General features: G+C 44.5%; 1 protein-coding gene across 3 annotated transcripts in view; it reads right to left on the reverse strand.

Moving 5' to 3' along the window:
- Positions 1 to 3,052: 3,052 nt before the first annotated feature.
- USP4 (ubiquitin specific peptidase 4) overlaps positions 3,053 to 14,783 on the reverse strand; it is a 32,037-nt gene continuing 20,306 nt past the window's right edge. For 2 of the 3 annotated variants that reach the window (XM_050979294.1, XM_050979293.1), the window contains 9 exons: positions 8,414 to 8,605; positions 7,752 to 7,840; positions 6,638 to 6,853; positions 6,484 to 6,554; positions 6,006 to 6,121; positions 5,378 to 5,527; positions 4,655 to 4,758; positions 3,505 to 3,593; positions 3,053 to 3,393 (listed from right to left, as the gene is read on the reverse strand). In XM_050979294.1, the coding sequence (XP_050835251.1) occupies positions 3,292 to 3,393; positions 3,505 to 3,593; positions 4,655 to 4,758; positions 5,378 to 5,527; positions 6,006 to 6,121; positions 6,484 to 6,554; positions 6,638 to 6,853; positions 7,752 to 7,840; positions 8,414 to 8,605 (1,129 nt within the window). In that variant the 3' untranslated portion in view covers positions 3,053 to 3,291. Of the gene's footprint in view, positions 3,394 to 3,504; positions 4,357 to 4,654; positions 4,759 to 5,377; positions 5,528 to 6,005; positions 6,122 to 6,483; positions 6,555 to 6,637; positions 6,854 to 7,751; positions 7,841 to 8,413; positions 8,606 to 14,783 lie in introns of those variants that run through there. The other variant, XM_050979295.1, reaches the window with a different exon arrangement.

A 14,783-nucleotide genomic window follows, 5' to 3' on the forward strand; every position in this document is an offset into this window, starting at 1 on the left:
GGCCAGGTGGGATAATAAATGCTTTAAGCTGCCCACCTTGCACTGTAGAGAACAGGGAGCAACTGTTCCTGGCTTACCCCGTTGTAGAAACTCCTCAGATCTCTTCCCCAGAGAGAACAGTCCCAACCTAGACAAATGCTTTTTAAAAAGAAGCTCTTCCATACTCAGGCTGTTATTTTTCCGCCCCTTCTTTATTCTGAGCACTTTTTTCTCAGGGTAACACTAAATCCTCTTCAAGGCAGGAGCTGAGCCGGGACTGTGACACTGATTTTCTGTTCACACCCAATACCTTCCCAGTGAACAGGGAAGCTGCCCCTTTGCTTTCCCTTCTTCTCACGATGGGTTTCACACCCTGTTTTGGGGAGCAGCCCTTCAGAGCAAAGTTCAGCAGCTGCTGTTCTACATTAAGGCTCATTAACCCTCAGGAGCTCAAGCTGAGATCAAGCTCCTCTGCTCTTACACTCTAAGTCTGGCATGAAGACTTCAAATCTTCTCACCAGTGTTACACAGCCCACCTTGACTCACAGGACTGGGACAATCTCACACACAAAACCATTGCTCTTTCTCAGCTTTTTCCAGCCTGCTCTCACAAGCATGTTCAGGTTGCCTTGAGGAGGAAATTAGAGAGGCTGCAGGACAGCTACCTCAGTGGCAGCCCTGTACCCCTGGAGAAAATGGACAGAAGGAAGACCAGGACCTCTCAGGCGTCTGCAGAGGAAGAGGAAGGATGAAACCATAGCTGAGGCTGTCCAGTGCCACAGAAAAGCAAGGACAGCTTTGCTAGAGCACCAGGTACCAGCAATCCAGCACTGCAGGGAGAAAAGGCAACCCTGGAGCAAAGTGAACCCTCAGCTGTCCAGAGCTGTGCCCTTAACAGCTGATTTTGTCCCAGATCCCCACTGGCTCTCCAGGACACTCCTCCCACCCTCCCCCAGCCCAAATTTCTCCTAGAGAACCAGGCATTCCCACAAACCAGCAGTCCTAGGCCACATAATGAAAGCTGAAAATACAACAGAACCCAGTTTCAGTGCAAACCACTCTTTAATTTTCCTCTTTGTACAACAGAGCCAGCCACTTACAAAGTGCTAGTCTAAAAAACAGTCTGGTATTACAGCACACACACACCAGCCAAAGCCCAGCAGCTCAGAGGCAGAGAAAGCAGAGCTGGGCTGCTTGTTCTGCAGTACAACAGAGTCTGTTCAGGATCTGAGATTGAACCCCACAGATGCATTTCTCAGTGTCAGCACAGGTAGGGAGGTGAGGAGGAGGACAAAGGCTACTTCAGATTGATTTATCTTTTAAAAAGGTCTTTTACTGTCCTCCCTTTCCTCTACTCCCCATTTTGGAATGCCCACATGACTTACTTTCAGGGTAAAACAAACAAAAATATGCTGATTAGAGTAATTTCAGTGCAGTGCTACAGCTTAAAAGTTGCTTTTTGCATGCTCCCCTCAGTAATAAGGAAAAAATTCAATATTAAGAGTTGCAAAAATAAAAATAAAACAAAACAGCAGAAGCAACTAAGCAATTGTGATCTCAAAATTTAAATTTTAATGCTTTAAAGCTAATTCCACAAAGGAGAATCACATCAGCAGCATGCTGGCTAGAGACAATACCCGCTCCTCCTCCCCATCACTTTCCAGTGCCCTGGCAAAGGGCTGCCTGGTGCTGCCCTCCCAGGGTGCAGGGACTGGCACACTGCAGTTTCAGGCACTGCCTGTTGCCGGGACTGCAGAAAGATGGGGCTGAGGTGGAAAGTTTGGAGTTAAATGGATGAGCACTGCTGACCACCAGCACAACAGGTGATGGCCAGAACTGAAGCCACAGCAGCTGCAAGCACATATTCCATAGGGAACAAAAACCACACTGACAGCCAGTCTCAGCCTTTCATTCTGCCAACATACTTGGATCTAAGAAGGAAAAGCCCTCCTGTTTGGTTCACTACCTTGAGCTAGATGTTTCCCTAAAAAATATAGGCAAAGGCTCTGGAATTTTTCCCATTTTTCACATGGAAGACCAGTTCTCCACTGAGACTCAAGGAGTCTCTTTTCAAGAAAGCTGGACTTGAATCCTAAAAAAGCAACACACAGTAAAGGAGGACAGAGGGAAGAGCATTTGCCAGTTGTGACAAAAGGATGGAGCAGAACCACTGAACAGCAGAGGCAAACAGGACCTGGGACAGGACTGTGACACCTGCAGCCACACAGAGGGTGATAGGGTGAAGATACAGAAGGCAGCACTCAAGGGTGGAGGGCTGAAAGAGCAGTCCAAAAAAACCAAAGTTGCAAGAGAAAAGGCTGAAAACTCACACTATCTATTGCATTGGGCTGTCACCCATACAGGTGACGGCTCTGAGGACACAGTGCTGAGCTTGGCTGGAGACATAAATGAGCAAAAAAGGATAAAAATGCTGTCACTGCACAAACCATAGGAGAAATGCTGGCAGCAGAAAGGTGCTTACAGAGCAGCCTGGAAGTGAGGGTGTAGGAGATGGAAAAGACAAGAAATCATCCATGTTATGGATGGTATTTTTTCTGCAGAAGAACAGGAGCCAGAGCAGCTGCATCCTGCATCTCCATGGGGATCAGCCTGCACATATGCCACACCACAGGCAGGTATGATTGACTTCTGGCCAAGATTCCTGCATCACTGGATTCAATGTTCACATGAAAAATGCCGAGTCAAAACTGCCCAGGAGAGCCTCAAATGCATCAGTGAAAGGATGCGAGCAAGAGAAACGTTTGTTGCTTTGCCAGGGGATCTAGGTACAATGGCAGAGACTGCAACAGACCAGATGTACAAAAATTTGAACTGAGCTCCAGAAAGGGTGCAGGAGGCCTCCCTGACACAGGCAGGGCCCAACAGCAACACCAGGGAGTTGGCAGGAAGCCCCAATGCCGATTCACAGAATCGTACCCACCATTCTCCTCCACGGGCCCTCAAGGCTCAGCTGTGCCTGGCCTCCAGCTCAGGCTGTCCTCTCCCAACCCCAGCTATAACCCTCAGCCCAAGAACCACAGCCCCAGCCCCTGCCTCTAGCCACACAGCTCAGTCAGATTTTAAAAAGAACTTTATTGAAGCTCCAATATATATTATTTTTGGCCTCTAAATACCCAAGTGTCAGCACCTATTCCTGGCTCTTCAGTGCTATTCTGCAACCCCCAGCACTGAATCTCTCAGTGCTTGATTTTCTGCTTGACCCCTACAGAAGGAAGAAAAATTTTCAGGCGCCTCAGGCATTGCTTTACAAGAGCAACCACTACCACGGTGGCTGAGTGCTGGAGGTGGTGCTTAGTTGGTGTCCATGCCATCACACTCTTCCTGGGGAGCAGAGGGGGCAGAATGTTCCTCGCTGTTTCGGCGCTCATAGAACAGCACATACGCAGCTTTTGTCTACCGAACAGAAAGAAAACCCATCTGAAACCATCCACCCAGCTTGGCTGCAATGTCACACCCAAAGCAGGGAACCACACTCTCAGCAACAGCCTCAAGCCAAATACTCACCACTATTTGGTCTTCTGAAGCCACTGAGACGCTGCTGTCGTCAAAGTAGTACCACTTGCCATTCACCTTGTTCTTGGCATAGGCAGTGTCTGTCAGGGAGGAACTGCAGCTCAGCAGGCTGGGGAGGGCCAGCAGGGAATGCCCACCTGGGACACTGGGACTCCAACCATGTGTGCAGGGGAGGCCAGGAGCCAGCTTTGGCATTGCCTGCCCCAAGCCTAGTTAACCAACATGAACATCTACAACGTGCCAGCTGGCCCAGCTAGTCTAGGACCAGGTTCCACACACCAGGCTTAGTCCTGACAGCTGAGATACAGGGAAAAGAAACTTAGGGAATAACAGTAATGGGCTTTGTTCACTGCCCTCGAGTCAGAGCTTTCCCAAACACACAGAGTTTAAGACTCTGCATTTTCACTTGAAAGGAAAGTTCTCTGCTGCTAATGGATCTGATCTGGTTCTTGCAAGAATCCTCACTCAAGAATGAAGTTAGAAGTCCCTCAAAATCTCTTCCAGCCAAGACTTCTGTGACTGTGATTTCCAACCTCAGAACACGTGCCCCTTCAGCTACAGAAGTTCATCATCCTGTCATGGTAGATTGCTTCTGGGTGGTTTTACAAGTGTCACCTAGAGCATGGATCTGCATGGACACCTGATACAGGTAACTCACCTACAGACACTTTTCATCTGTGCTGCAGCAAAACCAGTGACAGAAAACACAGACTCATCACGTACCAAACTTGTATACAAGTGGGTTTTTCTCCTGAAGAAATGACATCTTCCTATGTCAGTTCTTATCAATTCAAAGGTGGAGACATTCTACTGTCAGCCAGTGTCACAATTTCAGGTTCAGTGCTGAAAAAATTTGACTCCACTCATAAATTGGGGAACACCATCACACACACTAATGAAAACTAATCAGGGTCCCACAGGCATCAGTCAGACCTCAGGCCAAAGTGCTACTACCTATCTGGCCTCCATACCTAACAGGATCCCAATCCAATACTAGCCTGCACACAGAACACAGGTCAGTTTTGGACCAGACACCTTAGGTGAGAGCTACTGAGGTATCCCAGCGCAAAGCCCTCCCATGTCCCATGTCCCCTCTGCCCACGTTTCCTTGCACACCAAGGACACAGCAGCAGTTACTCACAGTGGCCCACTCCCATGGCTCCATAGTGATTGGATACTGCAATGAGGTCATACACGTATGAGCCTGCCCTTGGGTCACAGACAAACTCGGACATGTTCAAACCCCTGGAAGGAAACACAAAACTATCAGTACACCAGTAACTATCACTTTTTAGGAACTTATGCATGGCACCAGTGCTGCTCTGCTGCTCAGGGGCCAGGTGTTGTTAGTGTGGAGACCAGACTTGCTACCCCTCTCACACAAGGCAGGTCCTGACAAACACACCAAGCACTGCCAGGTTTAGAGGGAGGTGCTGAATAAAAAACAGCTTGGAGTATCCCTGTACAGGAAGAGTAAGGGATATGCTTCATCCCACAGCAGGATGCTAGCAAGCAGAAGCAGAGGGATAAGGCAGGCTTTCATCTTGTAATTGTGCAATACTCAATACTGCAAGTACAGCACTGCCAAAAAATTTTGCTAAAATTGCTACAGAAGTTCTCTTGGTTGAATCACACAGGCTTAACTGAATTTAAGAAGAAACAGTACCTGCTAGTAATTAATGCTCTTTGAGATGTATAAAGCTGAATAGCATTAACAAAAACCTCCCCCCCCAAAACACTAACCCTCTCAACTCATGCTTTCCAGCCATTCAAATCCAGCCTTTACAACAAGCCCACCCAACAGAAACATTAGAAGTACATCTTTCTTGACCAAGCTCTTCCTGACTTGAGAGAAGACTCCTACCTGATGGGGAATTCCACAACCGTGTCAAGTTTATCCCTCCAGTATCTGCTGTACGAGAAGCGTTTTAAATGTACCACCAAAATTCTGGGCAAAGACCACAAGTCAAACTTCTTTGTGGCCTGCTGATGTTTCTTACAGTTAGGGCAGTACCTAAGGAAGGAGTAACAAGCAAGGAAATTAATGACTGCATCAAAAGAAAAGCTTCTGGCCTTCCATTAAAGATGCCTCACTAGCACAAGCACAGTCCCTGCCTGACAGAAGGCACACTGCCTGTGCAATATGCAGGTGAACACTCTGCCTCAGAGAATTCCAAACTCCAACTTGCTTTCATTTTATAGTCCTACGGCAAGTATGCTGACTGCACATTGTACAAAACCTAACTTTTAAAAATAGCCTGGTTATTGGAAGCTGCATTCCCACTGATACTTTTTTCTTAAATATAGGCAGGAAACAAATTAACCCATGTGCACAGCCTATTGAGTCAATGACTTCATACAGATCTGACAGACTTCTCAAAGATGAGGACAAAAGGACAGGCCTGGGAAATTATAAGAATCCCATGAAAAATCATGTGAACTCAAACAGTTACATTTGATGGTGAATATGGCAGGCAGACAGAGGTTCTTACCACGGGTCATGTTCACCAAGTGTTTCCATAGTAGTGAAGAGCTCTATGCAGTCTCTGAGGGCTACAACAGCCTTCTTCTTCTGCAGTTGTAGCATGCTCCCATGTTTTTCAAATGCCTAGTGAAAGAGACAGGTGTTTTATTCAATCCCATGTACTCTGTAATCCCTGACATCAAGAAATTACATGCTCACTTTCCCCACACTGCCTATTTCTGCACCTCCTTCTCCACCCATGACATGAATCATGTTCAGCTTCCAGCCACTCCTTTCTTATGCTAAATAGTCCATAAGAGAAAATATATGTCCTCACTTGGGTTTAGAGCTTTTATTGAGACAATAAAAACTTATTCTGTCTTATTCTGTTATAAAAAACCAGTTTATTCTGTTAAAAAGATGACCCACCAGAACACTGTTTACTGTCACCTTTTAAATACCATGCAAATTTACATAAATGACTTCTGAAAAGAGCATACTACAACCTGTGCCTCCTGTTCATCATATAGCAGCCTCCGTGTCTCAGAATCCCAGTCAATAGCAACTGCAGAAAAAGCTACCAAAAAAAAAAAAATGGAAATATTTATTGCACAGGTGTAAAAAGAAGGAAAAAAAAAAGAAAAGCAAGGAAATATTTACCATTCAGTTTTAAGATTTTTCCTTCAACAATGGAGTTTATCTCTGAGGTCCCAGAAGAATTTACAAGGCTTAAAGTGAAATGCTGTTTCTTGCAAGGCTGCAAGTCTCTTGCTGACTCCACTTGCATACAACCCTCAGAGTGGCAGGGGTCAACTTCTGTCAGCTTTTCCTTGCCTTCCTCTCCACCATCCTGATGCTCCATCTCTTCAATGTCACCTGGAAAAAGATTTCAAACAAGGACAATGTAACAGGGCTTCAGTGGAAGTTTAGCTTGACACCTCCCATGGACAGCTGTTTCCATCAGCCTGTCCAACACACACCAGTTGTGTGGGAAGCAATGAAAAGGCACACAGAAAAAGAAACCTCTGCTTGCTAGCCACTCCATCTGAAGCTGTATTTTCTCCTTCAGCAGATGCCAGTTTAGGAGAGTGCTCAGTTTGCAGGTTAACAATGACTCCTTCTGACAGCACACTCTAAGAAGCATCCCCAAGACAGAATCAGCAAGGTTGCAGCTGGGTGTCTTCACAGAAGGGAATATGTAAGTCACCAGGAAAGTTATTTCCATTCTTTGGGGGAAATGGGCAGGTTTTTTCCCCATTTAACTTAATTGCAGCTGCTACCCTCAGGGCTACACTAGTGAATCATTTCAAACAGGGAAGGGAAACACTCATGTGCTATCAGCATTAAAAGCTTCCTAGAGAGCATGTGGCCTAGGAATGAGATTGTTGATTCTATGTCCTCCAACAGAAAAATTTCTCCACAATCTTTGTGACCTAATAGGCCAGTTTGCATCACCCAAGGGCATATCAGGAAGGGTTGCCTCTGGAGGGAGGCACCTGGACAGCTCAATTAAGCAAGGACTTCCCTAACACTGGTCAGGATGAGTGCTCATCCACACCTTACTCTCCAGCTGCTGCACATCTGATCTCCCGAAGAAGGAAATGGTCTACAAGATTCTTCCTGTATCAACCAGATGTCCACCACAACAGTGTAGTTTAATCACGGTGGAAAAACAATCTGCTAGAGCTTAAGCCAAACACACACAGCACAAAACAAATGCTGTTAGAAAGCTAAAGTGCTGAAAAGCTTCCAGCAGATTTTGAAAGGGCTTTACCTTCAACCACACCATTAGAGCCATTGCAGGTTCCTCTGTCTGGACAGGATGGGGAGTATTCTTCTGTCAGAGGGAGTTTCACACAGCGGCTGAAGAGAAGGATACATTTCTTAAACAACCATACTGGAGCTGTGCACCAGAACAGCAGCACACCCCTCTATCATCAGCTCTTGGTGCCCAATTCCCTCCAGCAAACCAGAACCCAACCTGTAAAGCACCAAGAGCCCTCAGCATACAGCTCCTGTACACACATTTACATGACAGCAACAAGAGTCCTCAGAATGAGTCAAACAACAGTTCCCTAAATCTTTTCTCTCACTGCTTGTTCCACGTTTCACTGGCTGTATATTGAAAAGGCAAAAGTCAGTTATGTGGCCCCATCTGTGAGCCCTGAGAACATGCCCTGGGTTCTGCTCCTGACTCCTTTTGCAACACTCAGCCAGCAATATCTGTTACAAAACCGAAAAAAAGAGGACCTTGAAATGTCCCTGGGGCTCCAGACACTAATGCAATGCAAATCCTGGTTTATATAACCCACACAAATCAAGGAAAATTCTCTCTGTTAACAAGGATTCAGTAATCCTATTACAGTGTAATTGAATAAGCAATTATTGCAACCTCTAGAGCTTGGCATAGGATTCAAAGGTAGAGCCATGACTTACCTGATCTGCTCCAAAACCACACTGTACAGGTGATCCACAGTGAGCTTGTGTTTGGGCACAGATATTAACAGTGGCTGCCCAAAGAGCACAGTCCCTGAAGTATTGCTGGATTGCCTCATTGTCTTTTCCCGAAAGTAAATGGAGAGAGTAACATACTCTGAGCCATCCTCACTTGGCTTGCAAACTTCATACCTGTTTGAAAGATAGGTATTTCCATGGGTTATTTCCACTGCCAAGAGGCACAGCAGGTAAGACCAATATGAACTCAGTTCAAGTCCCTCCAACAGTACAAGAGGGCTGTGCTGTCCTCATGCTACAGAGCAGTTTCCTGAACACACCCCATGGCTCACAGTGGCACAGGACACACACCTGCAAATGACTCAGCTGCCACCTTCCTACTGTGTTTATTCCTAATTCAAGCCCCTGTTACCAATCACCTCCCAAGACACTACCCTGACAACTCCAGCAGTGAAAAATACTACATGTACTTTAAAATTCCTCTGCAAGTGTTTGTTCCCCCTGGAGAAAGAAGTCTTGTTGATACCTTGGGTCTTGCATTCTGCCAGCCCCTCAATCAGTTTTATGGCCTGAGCTCACATCACTGAGCAGCTAATGTTTCATAAAACCAAGAGTCTGGAAACATCTGCTTCACAGAAAAATCCAAGGACAGTAAACAAACAAGAAAAATTCTGGAAGACAACAAACAGCCTGGGAGAACAGTGAGGAGACTGTGACGCAGTTTGTGCCCTGGGTGAAACAGCAAATGAGATATTTGCAGCTGTCAGAGGAGAGGCAAAAGTAACCACGTGGTCCAACACTACCACACTGTTTGCTTCAGGCCTATTCATTACAAAAGATTCGTTTTCAGGAATGCTAAGTCACAGTGCTCTTTAATTTAGTGAGTCACCTATCCCAGATTTATCTTAAAACTGAAAGAGAAAGAAAGATTTCATGAAAAGATGTCACTGCACATAATGACCTAGACCACAATCATACATCTGAATGTCTCAAACTCCTAACAATTCTCTTCCATTAGACAAGCCACTCCCCTTCTCTCAAGAGCTGAGAAACATTTTTTAATCCTGTGTTCAGAGCACTGAGGAGAACAAATTTCAGAGCTGTAATTCTGCTTCATCCTACTTACAGCAAGAGAGGATCCCAGCTTGGGACTTGGACTGAGTTCAGAAGAGTACATGAAGGAAAACATCCTGCCAGGGAGTCCAGCCCACCAAGAACACAAGAGCTCAGAGTCAGCATAAGAGTCCAACGCCAGCAGCTGTTGATGTTCTCTAGGCTGTCAATGCTACTCAGCTGGACACCAGCACTGCATACAGTCCACACCTCCTAAAGTTTCCTGAGCAACAGCACTACAAAAAGGTGAATTATTTCATTTAGCACTGTTTAAACCACAAAAGGCCATAATCAGGCCCAGAATATAAACTGAGATTAACACCAGGTCCTATCAAACCCTTAGCCTGGACTGCTGTAACACAGCTCAGTGCATACCACTCCTGTGACTCCTCTCACACCACCTACACTGCTCTGCAAGCAGCAATTAATGAAGCTCCATTTACACTCCACCCTCAAACACCTGAATGAAGCCTGCCCATGAGAAGAAACAGATGGAACAGAAATAAAAGCCTATTCCCACAGGTAGGGGTCATCCATCACAAACAGCCAGCATGCAGCACCCCATAACACTCTGCAGAGAGCATTTCACACACTTCTCACCACAACACAACAGATCTGATTACTCAAGTGTCCCTCTACCCACTCCACCTCAGAACACCTTTTATTTACTAGTACTAAAACCAAACATATCAGAATCAAGATCTGTCATTTTTATGATCTCCTGAGCAACAGCTATCCCTTGAAAAAAGAACCAAAGCCCAAGTACTTTATGTACACAGTAACAGGCTGTAGAGCTGATACTGGGAATTCTGGGCAATACCCCATAATTCTGTATGTTACAACCTAATTGAAATAATAGAACATGAAGGTGATGCTACTCCAGATGACACAACATGGTTTTAGAAGTCAGAAACATCAGCTCAGCTACTACCACACTGCTAGATACTGGCTAATTGCCTTTACAATTCATGACAACTCAGAAGTGCCTGAAAACTGCTAAGTAATAGAGTAGGACTTGACCAGTCTTTATCAGCATTATGGAGGTTCAGGTGTGTGGTTTCAATTCAGAAAGGAGGCAGTGAGCAATGAGGTAACTTTTGCTCCATTGCACAGTGAAGGTAAAGCAAGTGCACAGAAGAATGAAAAGCTATGAAGGACCAGAGCTACAGGAAAGGGCACTGAAAGCAAAAAATACTCTGAGGTAAACACCAGGCTGATATATAGGTTTTATGTTACTGAAACATGCCCTCACAGGTGCTGGGATCTGTGATTTTAACTCCAGGTGCAAAACACTACGTGGACCACAAGTCAGTCTACAGCAACAACCAAGAGGTCTATTTTGAAAAAGAATGAAGAAAGGCAGGAAGAAATGCTTTGCAGAAGCTGCCAAACAGATCTGTCTGAAGGGGGTTACTAATGCACAACAACCCAGAGATGCTGCTGAGAAACCACTACAGGGTCAAAAGTAGATAGTAATAAACATGGGATTGAAAAAAAACTGGGAGAAACTGCTGCACATATTCTGATATTTTCTAGGAAGTGGAGATACTCCTAATCTATTTACTTTCTTTCATAATACCAGAAAACATACAAACAAGTAAACTAAGAGATCAGAGACTGAAAATGCAACTTTCTTAAGACAATGGACAGTTTGCACTGTAGAACCTGGTCAAAGGATTTCGCCAGTCTTGCAGAGGAACAAGATTAAAAACTATAAGGAATTCACACAGGAGGTTTATACAAGGCTTAAATAAACAGAAGTTCATTTTGGAAAGGACGCAAACTCTTATTTCAAACAAGAAAACTGCAATTTTAGTAACTGAACAAACTTCGCAGATCAGTCTGCTACAAAATCCTACACATCTCAAATGTTTTGTATAAAACTACTGGATGGACCTGCTGGTCTGCTGACCTCACTAACTCAATTCAGTATTGCTGTAGGCTTAAGTCACACTAACAAACCTGACATCTCTTCAGCCAGTGATGGTTGTTCAAGACCATGAACTTATCTAAATGTAATACACAGCATGTTGTAAGAGAAGGCAGAAAACATGGCATGTATGGAAAACTGAATGATGCACACTTTTATAGGTTAAAGGTGACCTGCAAATCAATTTGTGAAACTTTTATCAACATAAACAATACATGTTCTGTAACATGCCCCATTAGCCAGGCTAAGAGAACAGGGTTATCTAGTTTATCCATAAGAACATTTTTCTTCTTAGTTCCTCAGAACTAAGAAGAAACACTAAGAGCAATGCCCTTGAAATGGGCTGTGGAGTTTGTTTTCATGTGGGACTTACCTGAGCCCTTGTAGGCCGGCTCCAAGCTCCAGCAGGATCCCTGGTGATGGGACAGCACCAGCAGGGTGCATGTGAGGGGTTACATTGGAGCGGGAGCCGGAGGTCCTAGTGGGGCTGGGCTTCCCAGGACCTGAGGAAAAGAAACAGCAAGTGTTTGGGTTGTGTGCTGAATGCTGTGCTCTGCTTAGCCTGGGCAATGAGAGCATTCAGCACACACACTGAACTACTGTCATCAAATTGATTTGCAGACCACCTTTTCAGGAGAGATTTCTGATCATGTGCCACAGACCTCCCTGTCCTTCCACAGAACAACATGCTGCTTGGAGAGAACCATTTCCAGCTGTGAGAAGTGGGACACTCCCACCTTCCACCATTCTCTGGCTGCACTGCCCCTGCATGGTGAGTCAGTGATCTTGTTTCAAAGCTTCTACCAACCCTCTCCACTTCTGCATCTCAGCTTTTCTTCGGTAGATATTAACACAACTTGCTCCAGGACTACCTGATAGTTCCAAACCTGTCAACATGAGAAAGAGATGAGTGCAAAGCCTTGTGGAAGAACAGGCTTGGAGAATTTCCAAAATTTCCAAATCCTTCTTTCCTCTCAGTGGAGAAGGAAACGTACAGTTTTGTCCTCTTGCGTAAAAGGTGCCAGGTAAATTTCGGAATGCATTTCAAAGTTACTTTAAGTCACCTAAATAACAACCGGTGTGTATTTGTATTTCTTCTTTTTGAGGTTTTACTATCAGAGAGCTCAATAGGTAAGATAATAAACCAGAAGAACTGATGAACCAGAAACTGAGCAGCTCAGAGGAAAAATGTATCTTAGACATCCAGGGCACATCTTCATTTTCCATACTGCAATCCATTCAGCTGAAGTTCCAAATGGAGTCCAATTCTTGTCCTCTTCCTCACTCCCCCAGATTCAGTATTCCCAACCACTTTAGTGGCACATTAAAATTCACAATACACATCTCAAGGTGCCCAAGATGCCCTGTAAAAACTGAATGTGTCTTCCCTCATAATCCCAGGGTGAAAACCAGAAAAAAACCCCAGTTTTTCCTGCCACTGAAATATCCCATAAAAGGTGGCAGCTCAATATTCCATACAACCCACATACAGCACATTTCCCAAATTTCACCAACAGCACAGTCTGGACTACAATACCTATTCTGCAGACCATGTCCTCTGTCAAGCAAATGCTCAGAAAAGTCAAGGCCCATTCCAGCTGCTCTATTCCTGCTGCAATGTGTTGTGAGAGCTCCTGCTCCCTGACATTTCAAACCCAAGCACTACAGGGAAATCATGATCTGCTCAGTAACAAACCAACAGAGGCCCAAATCAAAAGCTGAGACTTAATAGACATTGGTGTCAAAAGCAAGACACCAGTACAAAAGTACTGACTTTAATTTTTTCAAGTCACAGCCCTGCTGGAGCACAGATCTCCTGCAGTGTTAGGAGTTTCTGAATTTTGAATTGAGATGTCTGCTGCCAGCTGGCCAGTGCACAATACAGTAAGAGGTCTGGCAAACCACAGGGGTATTGTTGTCACAGGCAGGCCTGGCTACTGCTCTCAGCAAAGCAAGCCTGCAGAAACACTCTAAGAGACTGACATCCATAATTAAATTTTTCAATCCTGAAACAACTTAATATGATGCTAAGAAATGTAGAGAAGGCAAGAACCGCCAGTTTTTACAAGCAGATCCTACAGCTTCAGAACCACTGACACAGTGGATTTCTGTTACAGGAGGCAGCCACAAAGGTGATCACAGGTGGGAGATCTGAGCAAGGTCATGTTTAAAGGGGAACAATGAGAGCAAAGAACACAGGAACAACTGGATGGCAGCTGCTCATGAACTCAGAGCTCCAGGGCTTTGTACTGCCCTATCATTACCCACTCATTCTTTGGATTCTCAGAGTCCAGCAAATAAGCACAGATGATTACTAAAACAACCTTGGTTTGCTTCTGCCAGTGGAAGGGAGGAGTGCTTCTCAGGTGAGGAAACTGCTACACCTTAAAAAAATATTTAAATGGAAGGGTGTGGCCCTCATTTTACCACAGCTTCTCTCAGAATTCACTCAGTATGGAAGGAATCACAGGAAGCACAAAAGAAAAGACCTGTGAGCCTACCCCAATTCAAAGACCAGGCAACAAAATCCTTCAGAAAAAGACCTCAAAAATCAATAGAACCCACTGAGCCATGCGTAATTTCAAAATGTAAGTTTGGGAAATGCACACATGTTTTGGGGAAATATACATGAGAAATATCTGTTTCTGAATATGCTGTACTGATTTAACTGTTTTGGATAACAAAGGGCAAACAAAGTTTTTTCCCTTTGTTTTCTAACCAGTGAAAGAAACTTTGCATCCAACTGCAACTACTCAAAGCAAGGAACGAGATTTACACATTACAGTTTTCTCACAGGGAAGAATTGCTACTGGACATTACTGGAAAATAAGAGCACATGATGAGTATATAAAAGGGACAAGATCAATCAAACATGAGTTAGGAAAGAGTTCAAGCACATGAGACAGCAAGGATCATGAAGTGAGTATCATTTAAATGCAAGAGATACTTTGATTCTAGAAAACATCTTTTATTCTAACCAATAAAAAAAAATTAACTGATGGTACTCAGACATATCCCAGGTTCCATTATATGTCAACTTGAAGCACACCTACATTAACATTTAGTGCCTAAGAGCATACCCTGCAAAAGGTGCCAGGACTACCAGATAATCCCTTTCCAGTTTGTTTTTCAAATCTGATAGCTGACATAGCTCTCACTTGGTTTTACTGCACTGAGCCAAACATCCTGAAATGATGCAGCTTCCCTATTTGATTTATAAATATGTTATTAAAAACCAATCTGTTCTGTAACTTCTATCTTCCTAGACTCAAAGCTATATTTTAGCTAGACTCAAAGCTGGTATATTTT

The sequence above is a fragment of the Serinus canaria genome, chromosome 12 (assembly GCF_022539315.1).
Source record: "Serinus canaria isolate serCan28SL12 chromosome 12, serCan2020, whole genome shotgun sequence".
In the NCBI taxonomy this organism is placed as follows: Eukaryota; Metazoa; Chordata; class Aves; order Passeriformes; family Fringillidae; genus Serinus; species Serinus canaria.